The sequence below is a fragment of the Corvus moneduloides genome, chromosome 6 (assembly GCF_009650955.1).
Source record: "Corvus moneduloides isolate bCorMon1 chromosome 6, bCorMon1.pri, whole genome shotgun sequence".
NCBI lineage: Eukaryota > Metazoa > Chordata > Aves > Passeriformes > Corvidae > Corvus > Corvus moneduloides.
The window spans coordinates 35,499,266-35,513,964 of record NC_045481.1 but is presented as its reverse complement, the minus strand read 5'-3'; the positions used below and the strand labels follow the sequence as shown (position 1 = coordinate 35,513,964).

The 14,699-nt window shown below is 37.2% G+C and overlaps 1 protein-coding gene across 1 annotated transcript in view; it reads right to left on the bottom strand.

The window, feature by feature from the left end:
* PCNX1 (pecanex 1) overlaps window positions 1-14,699 on the bottom strand; it is a 90,891-nt gene that overhangs the window by 72,106 nt on the left and 4,086 nt on the right. The window contains 7 exon segments of the mRNA XM_032113300.1: window positions 634-723; window positions 1,588-1,633; window positions 4,281-4,346; window positions 4,348-4,380; window positions 4,382-4,388; window positions 10,393-10,453; window positions 10,456-10,600. Coding sequence (XP_031969191.1) covers window positions 634-723; window positions 1,588-1,633; window positions 4,281-4,346; window positions 4,348-4,380; window positions 4,382-4,388; window positions 10,393-10,453; window positions 10,456-10,600 — 448 coding nt within the window.

The following is a 14,699-nucleotide window of genomic DNA, read 5'->3' as shown; positions in this document are numbered from 1 at the left end:
TCTCAGAGTTAACTTCCTCCTTATCACCAGGTACTTGAAAAAATCAGAAAACAAAAGATTTCCCTTTGGTTTTATGCCGTTTTAGTCAGAGCAGGTCTTTTTCTGGTAATGAAGTGAAATGAAAAATTGTCAAGTTTTGTTTCAGAACACAAGCAAACAGTTTCCTTAAATATTAGGGAAAAAAAAGAAATCACCAAGCTCTAATAACTTGCACCTTGGAAGCAGTCTATAGCTCTAAGAACATACAGCTCTGTATGGGGTTATTTACTTTATAGAAAAAGCCATTTCCATTTGTCTGTACTTGTAAGCAAAGCAAATTACAACCCCAGGCCACCTGTAGTCTGAGATACTGTCTAAAGAAATTAAGTTAGCTATCTTTCAGCAGTAAGGTTACAGTAAATATTTATTACCTGCTGGAAGATGCCAGAACAAGAAACACACAGCAAAGAATAAAGTTAAAAGCATTCAAATTATGCTTCTCAGAAGCTTGAGTAATTAAGAAAGGAAACAGGGAACTTCAAGATAGACTCTAAGAAAGGCTATCAACAAACTGCATTAATTATTTAGCATATTAAGCAAAAGGTCTTTGGTAACAAAATACCATGTTTAAATATGGAGAAGAAGAAATCTTACCTTGTTCTTCACTCCCTTCTTTACATAGGCTAGAACTCTGGCCAAGACTCAAACTGATATCATCAGAGGTCTTGGCAGTGTCAGTATCACCTGTGAATTTTAATAAATGAGAGTACTAGTGCTCAAAGTATTAACACATTCATCTACATTCTCACTTGTCATGAAAGACTGCTGCTTGTATTTCTTCATTTATAGGTAAGTAACAATAATTACATAATTACAATAACAAGATTTCTTTTAGATACAAGTACTGTCTACTCTATTTCTTTTATCTTCCACAGACCTCAATGGAAATAACGATTTTTTTTTCCCCCCTTAGAAGTGTATCTATTGGAACATTTACTTTTGCATGGTTGCCCATTAAAAAAAAAAAAAAAAAGAGGGGGTAGACTAAGAAAATGCTTGTAATGGTCAGAAAAGCAAGGGGAAAAAAAAAAATCAAGGTGACAAAAATTCATATTCAAATTTTTTTTTTGCCTTATTAGTGGCTGGATAAATTCACAAGAAATTATTCATAATATGCAAAATTGTTATCTTTTCATTTAGAGGAGTTCACAAGGGCTGGAAAACACTTTAGCTAGATGCCAAGCAACCAGGAATAATCAAGTCATTGATATACAATACCAGAATGGTAACTGGTTGCACTGAACTCAAAATAGTAGAGAAAAGTCTACCCCAACCAACCCTTTGGCTCTGCATTTTATAGCAAAGGGAAAACCTGTCATTACATGGGAAAAGGGAACAAGAGCCCCAGAATATCCTCTCCTCCATGTTTTGGTCATATAATTTCCATGTCCAAAGAAGACCTTCTCCACTAGTAATGCTGTATTTTGCTCAAAAAGAAAAAAAAAAAAATCAAGATGAGTATGGTAGAACAGTATTTGGAAACAACGTAATAAACAACAGCGATTTGAAGTGCTTCTGCAAGATAATTTAAATAGCTAAAAATCTCACCTTTGATGGTTGCTGCTGTTCCCAGACGAGATAACCCAGATCCAACCTGAAAAACGAGATTTATGTAAAAAAGCTGTACACTTTCAGGAAATAAACCACTCTTTATTCCCTATTACTGCAACACATGTATTGTCAATACACCTAGAAGAAGTTTTTGAAGGCACAAGAGCATCCAGCAGCACAGTGCTGTAAAATTCTGACTATGTGTCCACTGCAAGCAGAGATGACAAGTCATGTAATTAAGCATCCAACTATATCACACCACTATTTCCATTCAAAACCCAATGTTTCTGGAAACTTTACTATGCTGATTTTAAAAACAGTTTCTAACCTAGGAATTCTCCTTACTTAATGTGGCAAACAAAGTACAAGTGCAGTGTTATACTAATAACTGCTATTGTAAAGCTGAACGTTTAATGCAGTGATCCTGGTTGTCTAAAAATGCTTAAAGAAAACACAATCTTACTATAAAACTTATCTGTTCAACACAGTGAACACCAAGCTAAATCCAAAAACTGCTCCCATGTGAAAAAAACCCATATTTTTCCAGTTACATTTCACATTCAATGGCAAACCAGCAGACACGGTACTCTTCATACAAAAAAATGTCACCATTTAGGTTTGCAGTCTAACCTTTCTACATATATCTTATAATCCACAGGAAATTCTTTACAGAGATAGTAAAGAGAACTTAGTCTTTCCTTCAATAATATTTTCAATACAACCTCTCCTAACTATAGATAGCAATACAAAAATGCATGTGTCAGAAAATTAAATTACTCAGAAATAAGATAAAGAGCACTCAAAGGCAAAATCTGAACCCATAAATACATAAAAATTTGGGATGCTGTTTTCAAAAAAATTCCTAGTTCAAGTTACTTTGAGAAAAGAGCATAATTCTACTAAATTCTTTTCTGTAAGCACAGCAATTGTGGTAACCTGAAGATGTGTGCAGATTCTATTCAGCCATACCACAGAAGAACAATGGCTCTGTTACGGGTAATGTGAAAAAGCATCTAAGAGCTTGTTTAATACATTTTCTTCACTACATTGTCACACAATACTTTTAGTTACTCATTTTGTCATGTTTCAAACATTTTTTCCCTTCAGTAATATGCTTTGCTGAAATTCTGTCACTGAATACAAATGCATCATCATAGGAAAGCTATTTAAACACAAAAAACTGAACAGAAATCAGATGCTTACTGTTCACATTCCCTTTTGATGCTACACATTCAATCACAGGGGACCAGTGGATACTAATTTTATTAGGACAAAATACATTCTAAACACGATACTTTCTGTCCCAGTAGCTTGAACTTTCTTCACATGCTTTAATATTAAAAACTGTTTGTAAGTATGTTTGGAACAGGTTTTTCCCAAAGACAAGTGAAAGAACTAGTCTGGGCATCATGTTTCCATCTTCCCACATAGACCATCGTCTTCCTATTCCTTTGGGCATTTGCTGGTGTTCTCTCTTAAAGGAAGGGAAAATCTCTTAAGAGTATCTATGCTGCATAACTGAGCATGATTCAGATAAAACACCAACATTAGCATACCACTGCACTTTGTTATCTACTGCTTGCTCAGAGAGCTAATTAGAAGAACATGATATTGTAATACCCACACCAAGGACTTCCATGTCATTCAAAGACAGGGTTCTGTGTCTTTACTATGATGCTGCATTGCTCATTGTCACATAACTGTACAGCCTGGGCCAGACCATCTACTTGTCCTCATGAAGGGTTGATAAAAAAAGTAGCCACAACTAGCTAAACATCACACCCAGACAGAAGGAACAGCACATCCAATGCTAATGGAATTTGAACACAAACCTGGTAGACATAAGTATGGAAACAGAGCAACTTCCCCAGTGAAATTCAAGGCAACTAGAGCATAATGCAGTTACATTAAAATGTAAGAAAGCCATGTTCTTCAGCACTTCTATCTGGTAGGAGTCCTATTTATGCTTTCTTCCCCAAACCCTGCTGAACAATCAAGAAAGTGAATATTTTGCATGAGGACATCCAAAAAATAAGCAGTTTTAGTCTTTCCATTTCTAGCAGTTTATCTTTCTTTATACTTAAGCAACTAACTGTTTCGACTGCAAAATTTGAACTACCAGGAATAATAACTTTCAAAAGCTATTTACAATTGCAGGAGATAATCAGCAGTGGATGCTTTCTAAGACAACAGAAGCCTCCTCAAATACAGCACTTAAAATTTACCATTAAGCTTTAAATGGGCAGAACAAACAAAAGTAAGGAGGAAGAAAAGTTAGAACATAAGGATGAAGATACAGCTTGAGCTATCTAAGGCTCACCATACCCAGAGGGACAAGGGAATCCCACCACAGTGGGTTCTTAGTATTTAGCTCACCATGCTCTGAGCATTTTGATTTATTAAATCAGAAGAAAAGCTAGTTGAACAAAATGTGAACCACTTTCTGATGGGACAGTAGGCTCCCTTACAAATACCAGCCATTACTAATTTAAGTACACGATGGTGAGAAGAGCTATGCTGCTGGGAGAATGCAATGCCTTACTAATAAAGCAGTTACATACAGAAAGATAAATTGTTTAATCTAATACAAATTACAAAAAAAAAACCCTGTAAAATAATAGGAAGAGGTTATCTACAGATTGCAAAGCCAGCAATACTAAAGCAACAACTGCAGTAGCTTTAATTCTCACCTGGTTGTTTGGATCTATCCCAGCATAAGAATTGCGTGAACTACAGCCAACAGGGGGAGTTGCTTCTTCGTATGAACTCTGACATCTCAATCCCTCCACCCAGGGTCACTGAGAGAAACATTAAAAAAAAAAACAAAACAAACCACATTATCCCACCAGTTAAACAAAAAGTCTGTCTATGTTGACTGCAGATTCAAAAACAGTTTTCCCTTCTCAAAAATCAGGGGCTCAAATTATATTCTAGTATCTTGGATGAACACTGCCTGTTTGAACATACATGAAGCTCAGTCTGAGCTGGAGCACGCTATACACTGTCACAGAAGCTAACACCTTAAAGTCCATTGTCACCAGCCACACCAAACTGTGAAGACCTAGGTGCTATAAAGACATTCCAAAATGCTGACATATTAAATTTTCCCTGTCTGTACATGTACACATGTAAACTTTTGGATCATCTGTGCAACTATAACACCCAGGAAATTCACCAATAGAAAAATGTACTACACAGAAACTCAGAGCTGGAAAGGACTCCTGTTTTTTTTCCTTAGACTGAATCTAGGAGCAAAAGCAAGGATGGCTAATGAAGAAAGCACATGTAAAAGTTTTTGGACAGGCAGAGACATATAGGGCCATGGTAATCTCTCCCAGGGATGCAAACCACATTTTCCTACCCAAAATAACTTTCCTTCAGGTACTTTACAGTTTCCTACCAAGAAATACTTTGAGGTAACAACATATATACCATTATATCCTAGTGGATTTCACCCTTTCTGGATTAATAACTATTGGTTTGAATTATTTCCTAGAGCAACACCATCAAATTCAACAGAATTCAGCTTGTCAAAGGCAGATATTTTATGAAACAAGGGCAAGTTGGATCCATCCATTAGGAGAACAGGATCTGAAATAAGCTGAGGACTAGAAACACAAGGATCCAACCTAGCACTGATGTTAACTGCAAGAGGAAGCAGTTGAGGCACTCTTCTTCTTATCCCATTACAGCTGTCTTCAAGCACCTTGATCCAGAAGACTTCTGTACTGCAGACTAATTTGACACTGACCCTCTCTGCTTCTTGCCAAGCATAAACAACTGCCTCCCAACAAGCAAAGTCCAGCGTTTCCTGAACAAAGTACACATGCACAATGCTCCTCCAGCTGGACCAAAGACATTAAAGACAAAATCCCCCTGAAGAAAAGGGGACAGAAATGGACAGAAGCACTGCAGGGATTACTTAATTGACAACTAGTCCTTTATAGGAAAGTCTCATGCAATAAGACCCAACACTGAATAGGGTGGCCTGCACAGGGCCAGGAGTTGGAATCAATGATCCTGATGGGTCTCTTCCACCTCCGCATCTTCTGTTATTCTAATAATTTTTGTAATATATGGACATCAATTGAGGGCATTGTAAACAAACTGTCTGTACACTAAAGAACCTGACACATGATTCATTCTGCAGCATGACACTTCAAGATGTTCTCATCTTGGAGAGGTGTAAGGGCACAACCTTGGGAATCACTCTAGGTAATATAAGCAGCACATGATTCTTCCTACATCAAAGAGGTGACCAAAAAAAGGACACTTTGAAGTTAGGAATATATTCTATATTGCTTCAGTAAAAATAAGTTAACTTAAAAGACAACCAGCCATTAGATCACAGAACAACTATGATCTAACTCCAGCAAATTAAAAAAAATAAAAGTAGTGAAAAGCCACCATTTTGTTACAGCTCAGCAAACAGACAGGCACCCTCTTGGCAATGGAGAGCCCTCTCTGACCTGGTATTATCAATTATGCTACAGCAGGTAAGGAAAATGAATTTTAAAAGATACAGTCCCAGCTTCAGCCAAAATATTGCTTCTGTAAGCATTTTAAGAATACAGAAGGACATAGCATGAAATTAAAGACTAAAGTGAAAAAATCTCACAATGTTTAAGTTCAGCATACATTACAATGAAAACTGAAGATATAACAAAGAATGCCTTTCACAAAAAGATGGGTTTCCTTTCCTGTTTGAATAATTCATTGAGAAACACTGCATGTGATTAAAGTACATCCTATGAAGTAGAAAAATAAGTCATTGCAAATATGCTTTCATGCATAGAACTGGGTAGTTAGCCAGGGTAGAAGAAGGAGGCAATTTTGTCTAAAACTGAATCATCAGATATCAGCATGAATAACAACACAATCCATCACTGCCACTATACTCACAGCTTCTGTATTCTGTGATAGCACACACAAACCAATAGATGAACAAAAGCTAGTAACAAGCACCAACAAAGTCTGCAGGAACAAACAGGAAATACAGATTTCTAGGATTGACCACTGTATGCTTAAGTATCTGGACTTTAGCAACATTCAGAGTTCTTTAGAAGCTACTTGATGCTAGTGCTGTGGCCAGGCCTTTCTGATATGAAAATCCACAATTTGTTTCTTACAGCTGGCTGTCTTCATTCCCTAAAGCAAGTGTTAACACTTTTCAATTTGCAAACAAAATAACTGCAGTGAAGTTACTACACAAATCAAGAAGACTGAAAACATTATATCCAGCAGTGGAGATTGCTGTGAAAGAGGCGTTCAAAGATGACATAAAGCAAACTAAAACTATTCTTTCTAATTATTAGTAACTCTTTCAACTAAAATTACTACCAGCAGGTATATTACATTAGCATGTCAGAGACTAACCAAAAGTCTGAAGAGGCCATAAGACTACATGAATTCAGAAGTTTAAAATCTGACTTAGGCTGATTGACTACTCAAATCTGACATTCAGACCAGAACTTCAAGAGGTAACTGGAATAAGTTATTTTGATTTCTGGACAAAGCAGAGGAAAGGTTTTATTATTTTCCTTTGAAAATCATCATCTGTCCTTAATTTCCAATCAAAATAGCAGGGTAACAAGTCAGGAGGCTGCTCTCATAATACAGAAGAGCCACTGCATCTAGCAAATGCTAGATCACAACAGCTTCAAAGTATTAAGACAAATTTTTTTCCAGCTTGAGTCACTAATTATAGTTAAAAATACAAACCAACTCCAAACTCCAAGAACAGGTCTGCCAGCCACAGAAAACTGCAAGGAGAATAAAAAGCAAAAGCAGGGCAAGAGGTTTTAGAGATCACCTTTTTAAAATTTTATTTCTCTTGCTCATATTTAAGTAGACTGTAAATATTTCAAAGATGCAAACATTCTCCAGCTACTAGCTTTACGTGATAGAAATACATTTGAAATTTATGTAGCATCATTATTACAGTTCCCCCATGCTGATGGAGATCAGAAACAGCAACGTCACCAGATGAACGCTTTATGATACTTTGAACCATAGCAGTCACTGACAAGAAGCCATATTCATACATCCAAAAGAAGGATTGACTTAAGGGTTTTAAATTATTTATGTGGGTCCACTGATACCCAACAAAGATCGTGCTTGCATTGCTTCTTCTATACTTCTACGAGACCAGCAGCCTATATCTGCTCTACTTGCTCTCATGAAACCTCACAGAAACATTACTATACCAACTACATGAAGTATGAAAACAGCAACCTCACATTCCTATCTCTAAATTAAGACTAGCTTCTTTCAAAAGAGAAAAAATTAACTAGAGAATTTCAGCTTTAGAAAGAGGACAGCAAAAAAATAAACAAGGCATCCCTAAGGAACAGTAAGGTTGTTCTTTGCTTAAACATACTGAAGTTTCACGGAAACATTAAAAACCCCCATCCACAAACCAGTGTTGACTGAAGATAAATGAGCAGCTCAAGCAAGCCTACAAGTGACAGCACATAATTTTAAGATACCTGAAAGCACCACTTGAGGATAAACATCTTCAGAAAAAAGGAAAAAACAATTCTTAAAAGCTAAACAGAACCCTCAACATACTTCTTACTTAACCCTACAAATATACTAAGATTTGTATCTAAAGTGATCTCCATGAGTATATAATGGGCAGGGTAAAAACTCTAGGATGGCTTTGCAACTATACTACATACATCTGTATTCAGTATCACATGCTGTAGCCTAAGCTATCAAAACTAATATTATGATTATGCAAATATTTCAGATAGCATCTCTGCTCAAATCTCCCCTATATCCACCTTATATTAGAGGAGCAGAATTCAAAAAGAAGAAAACCCTACCTACACATTCTCTTCCCACACAGGTTTGGGTTTTATTAGTGTTCCAATTTAACTTACTAATAAAGTTACAGCTCAAAATTAAACACTCATTCTACATCCCATCTACTGGTTTGAAATGTTATCCCAGAGTTCTTGTAAGCTTCCAGGCAAAGATTAGTATATACTGTACATCCCACTTACCAAAAAGTAACTCCGTAATTTCTGCATTGACCTTGTTCCCAGTTCTAGTTAAGAGACCTGAAAGTGGGAACAAGGATCATATAAAAGTTAATGAAACTTTAGTTGGCAAGCAGGACACACAGCATCAAACTAACCTCTACTTCTGAGGCTCACAATGCTTATAATGTAGTATCTTGTCCCATGTCAACTGCTCCCTAGACAAAACAGAACTGAAACATCCAGAAGTAATTCACAACACTAGTAGAAATTCCCTTGCCAAGTTTGGGGCCACTGGTTTTGGAAGCAAAAGCTACATGGCAAAAAAAACCAAAAAAAACAAACAAACAAAAAAAAACCCACCAAAAACCACTCAGAGACAAAACATCTAAAGGTCACACCTAAAACATGCATTACCAAGGTTGCATGAGAAAGAACAGACCACTAGTTTATTTCCATGAATTTTATTAAGCAGAGTAAGCATTAAGATACAATTAGGGAAACAGAATGCCAAAAATACCTCAGTACAGTTTTAGTAAGGTATAGGGTAAGCTAAACGGAGTCACAATTAAAATAAGCAGCTTCAGTTTGCCAAACACATCATGGAAAAAGGGGCAGGTTTATAAAAGATTGATACAAGAAGTTACTGTATATCAGCTGTTAGAGGACTCTAAGACACCGTTTTTGCCAACAATACCTGAGCTGAGAGAAGACAGAGAAGAATCTAGGACCCATCTCATGAGAAGCTACCCATATATACACAGGAAAGTCCTTTCACTTCTAGGCTTAGCATTTTAACGAGCAGCAGTTTAACACTTCCTTTCTTTAAAAGCATCCCAATAAACAGACTCAAGAGGCTTCTTTCAACTACATTTCCTTAGTAAGACACACAGCCTTTTAAGAGTCAGGATAGCATACAAATCACCTCATTTTGAAAACTACTCAGGACTACTAGTACCGGAAACTCAGAGACAAAAGAAAGGTCATCTTTAAAAGCTAACAATTCAAGGTTGATTTACTTCATACAGTTTAACTTTTAAGATGGCCCTAATTATCTAAAGGCAAGCAGAGGCTTTGATAATAGAGCTTGTAAAACATCCACAGTCTGATCAAACTGGTTAAGCTGGCCTTGCTGATGAGTCATCTTTTGCTCTACTTTCTCCAAACAGTCTGGTCAGAGGAGGAAAACCTCTGGTGTTTTTTTATGCTGGCTACAGCAGAGTTCTCTGGAAAGGAATCACCTCCTACTGACAGTACTTCAGAATCATTAACTTCATTACTGAGCAGAGCAATTCCAGAATTTCCAAATTCACAGGAAGATGTTCTCCTAAAGAAAGACCTGACTGGAGTCAAGCATTGTATCTGACTCCTGTTTTTGCAACACTAAAATTGAAACCACATCAGACACTCTCTAGTGATAAAAGGATTAGCATATAGTATGAGGACTTTGAAGCTAGATTTTTAATACTACATCTACTACTGAAATAAGATTACTTGTACTAATTATGTTTCATTAAGTATTTTAGTGACCTAATCAGCTCACATTTTTCATGCTATTGTTTCAGTGCTTCCAGCATGTTCAATATTGTTCTTGAGTTCCTTTGGGAGAGGAACTAGGAAATTATTGTGGAAACCATCATTTCAAACCTAATACATGAATAAGTCTGCTTTTCAAGACCAGACTTAAAACCATCTTCAGAACTACAGGTCTGTATCTGTATTCCTCAGTGTTTAATCTCAATCACCACTCCAGTTACACAGATGAAGACAGGACTGTTAGTCATTTGAAGCAGTATATAAACATCAGCAGACAACTTACCTGGGCCCATTGCTGTCTTTCCTCTTGGCTGAAACATTGCTTTGTTCTGTTTTGCACCTCTGTCCATATGCTCACTGGCATTCCTCTCCACAATTTCTCCCTCATCCAGTGCCCTGTGCAAACGGTAATTCACCATCTTCAAAACGATAAAGAGAGCTGCAATCACGGGGCAGTAGACAGCTACTATCATCATGGAAGAAGGAAGAGCCTTCCAAAAAAAGAGTAAGAAAAAGTTAATGAATACAAGGTCAAATATCTGTAAGAACACTATCTAGATTTTAACAGTTTGTTTTCATGGAGAAAAATACGATCATTCTGAAAGTTACACCACCTACAGTCGGTCTTTGTGTGCAAAACATTAAAAGTCTAGCAACACAGAAAAAAGAAACAGCTGGACTACCAAACATACCAATCACCACAGCACCATGCTCAATAGATTTGTCTCACTGAAGCCTGAGAACCAAGCTCAACTCTTATTCTCTTCTTCCATGCTTTTGCAATGCAAGACCTAGACCAGGAAACTTAGAGCTAGCCATGTGTGACACCCAATGTTTTTGATTAACTGTTATGAGAAAAAAAAAAAAAAAGGCAAGATTAAACCAAGCAAGCATGGGATGAGATCTTATTTCAGGTCTAGTACACAGCACCAACTCCATTTTGGAAAAACTTGATGCAAGTTTTGACAGCATGGTTGGATGGGAAAAAACCTGCTTAGATACCAAACACTGGTGTTTTGACTCTGCTTGTCAGCTTCCAACAGCTACTGCTGCATGACAAGATACTGATCAGTCACAAAGGCCAAACTTTCTACTTGCATACATAAAGAGGTTGCTTACACGTGTGACACACACACTGCACACCAGAACACAATAACCTGCAAGACCAGAGCAGGCAAAGATTTGTGCTAGATCATTGTATGGCCCATGGAAAGGTAGCCAACACATGTTTTGAAGAAAAAATTTTCATCTGTATGAAAGGCAACCAGAAGCCACATAAAAAAAACCCTCAGTCCTGAATTCAACATTTGAAATTCCAGTCAGAGTTAAGAGTTGCCATGCAACTTTTGCAGAGGTAAGTAAGGCTTTTACAGATCAATCACTTCAGCAATAGGTATCGATGAAGTCCAGCCTAACAGCTATTTAGGAGAAGTGTTCAAAGTACTGGTTAAACTCCAGATTTCACTTCAACACTTTCATCCTTCTAAAACATGTTTTATTCATGTTTTTAAATTTTGCCATTTCCCTAGGCAGCGACTAAACAAAATGAGCTATTAAGTCTCAGTATTCATCCACAAATAGACCATTTCCCTTACAAAAGCAACAAAAGTTTAGGTTCTGAAGTATTTCACTGCACCACTATCCGTTACCCTGCTCACAGTGTAGTTTGGGATATACTTCCAAAATATAAAAACCATACAGACATATGACAATCAGAATTAAACAGCTGATATCCAGCTTGAACATTAATAGTAAATGAGTAGAACAAATGAACTGTCTTTTTAGACCTCATGGCTGAAAGACAATTCCAGCTCATTTCCATACCTCCCTAGAGAGGCCATGGGAAGAGAAAAGTCATCATTGATAAAGTCCCAGGAACATCTTGCAGAGTCAAAACCACAAACGATCAAAAGTATAAGACAGTAATGCCTTTAACCAGCACATAGAAACATTTTGAGTCATTTAAAAATTGACTTGCTGACAACATAGCGCAACATTACGCAATGTAACGCAACCTCCTACCTGAAATTATTTCCCTGAATCTTAGAAGGATTTTAAGTAGCATAACCTAACCATAGTTGTCAGCCAAATCAATTTTAAATTACTCAGCCTGATCATATGTGCTGAATAGAGAAGCCTCCTTTTCTTTTTCTCTACTCATTTTCCCCTTCTGACTCTTCAAGGATGTCCCTGGAACTTTGATCACCACGACAACTCTTTGTAACCCAGGCATGGTATCATCCAAAACAAGTCAAGTTCTGACAACCATCATCAACACGTACCTTTCCCTCCAAAAAAAGTTAAGTCAACACTGAATATAACATTTGAAGTATGGGCAGGCAAAACTAAGCTGAAGTTTTCTAAGTTCATTTCACAGACGCTGAGCTGGACACATCATGATGAACAATATTCACTCACCAAGGCACCAGCTAAGAGGAGAAAGAAGAAACCAAGCTACTTAAACCAGCATCAATAAGCAAACAGGATCCACAATCACATAGCATCCCTACAACTCATGAAGCCATGCTAGAATGGTTTCCTCAATAAATGAGGTGTTTCTCCGTCCAAAAACTTCAGAGTTGGTTCCCTGCAGACAAGGGCCAGCCCGTTAACTTTGACAAAACACATGAGTTGCTTGTACCTGCTAGGCAGTCTGCTACCCCATCTCACACAGCTTCAACTTTCCTCTCCTTTACAACACCTAGCATTCAGAAGCCATTACCAGAAGAGTCAGACTAACACTAGGTAACAAAAGCTAGAATTGCTCCATAAAAGACATGCCTGTACTTTCCTGTCTAGAGAGCTCTTTCTCCCCTCTCCTCTGTCAGCAGGAAGGTCACAGTATATCCAGTTTATCTTCCAAAATCTACACATCCAGCTTTTCAAAGGAAAGCTTTAAGAAAAAGTGCAAGAAAAAAGGCAAAACACCTCATGTAACTTGCAGCAAACCTAACAAGGAATTCAAGATTTTTCCTCACATTCTGTTTTCACAGAATTGCAGAAAAATAAAAAAATAAGCTAAGCTAACTGACTACTTTTCCTTCTTCATAATTGTAGTAGCTGCTCATCTCAGAATAGGGCACATACTCTGGGAAGGAGATGGCATTTTACCTAGCTTAGTCTGCCATATGAACATACTTGACATCAAGTATCATGCTGTGGGCACAGCACTGCCACCCATGGTACCAGCAATTTGTCTGCGGTACAGCCTGAAGAGGAGACTTACTGTAGCCTAAGCTAAATCACTTGCACCTTCTCTGTTTTTCTTAGCCAAACTTAGAAGCACTCAACATCCATTTGGGGTCTTCTCCCGCACAAAACAAAGCAAGCTAAAAGCAAGATTACCATTTTAAACCATGCTTAGCATTTTACCACATTTGAGGAGAGACAGATTTCTCACCAGCATCCTGTGTGATACCACCTTCAAAACTGGAATACAAATCTAAGTCATGCAAATTTCCCACTATATTACATCTCAATACAATCAAAATAATTTCAAATACTAAAGCGTTTTTATTGAGCACAGCATACTAAAACCCTCAGGTTAGCACTTGTTAGTAGATACCAGCTGGCCACAAGTCTACAGCTACAACAACATTTCAGAGAACAGCCCTTTTTACTGCACATTTCTAATCACTTGCATTAGCACCAAAAGAAAACATACTCCACAGCAGTCATCACAACTGAAGCTCTTGTACAATATAAAGAGCTACCCAGAACCATATAAAAACTGTTTTTAATTATGTTCTGTTGAAAACTTCAGTTATCTAATGACTGAACAAACCCAACTATTAGATAAACTCCTATCTGAAACTATTTCTTTAAAGGGAAGCTAGAGTAGTACACTCAAATATGGGGGGCAGAGAGAAGGACACTGATTTTCTACCACCTTTGCCACAAGAGTTACGTTCCAAATTTAAAGTTTTCAAGTCAACTTACCAAATCCAAGATATACATATGGACAAAGGTAAGATGCAGGAATGCACAGTTAAGGAAGACTACCTCTTCTGAAACCTCCTGGCGGTTAAGTCAGCTCACTTCTATCACAACACACCTCTTCTAAAAAAGTAGGTAGAAAAAGGTTTAAGCACTTCTAGATTCCAATGGTCAAAATAGAAGAAGAAAGCTCCCACCACTAGTTACAGCATTAAAATAATTCCTAACCTCAAAAGGTCACTGCATCTAAACTGAATGTTTCCAGTACATATGTGCCTGGAACCAGAGGAAACTTCATTGATCAGAGGCTGTACAACATCCTTATGAAGAAACCAACACTATATGGATCCTACCTAATCTAATAAATTACCTATCTTTAGCTAGGCCCTACAGATGCAATGAAAATTCCAGATTATTTTCAGAAAAAAAAAATATGCATAGCTGTTACCTGTTGAAAACAGTCATAGCAAAGTTTTCAAAATCAAATCAGATTGCAAATCCATACATAAAGGTGATATCAACTAAACATTAAGAAGTAACACCCATCTTGTAAAAAGACTTAAGAGTACAAGCATTTTGAGCCCAGTATTTTATAGAAACAGTTTTACTGGAAAAGAGGAAAGATCAGGAAACAACAGATACAATTTTGTCCCC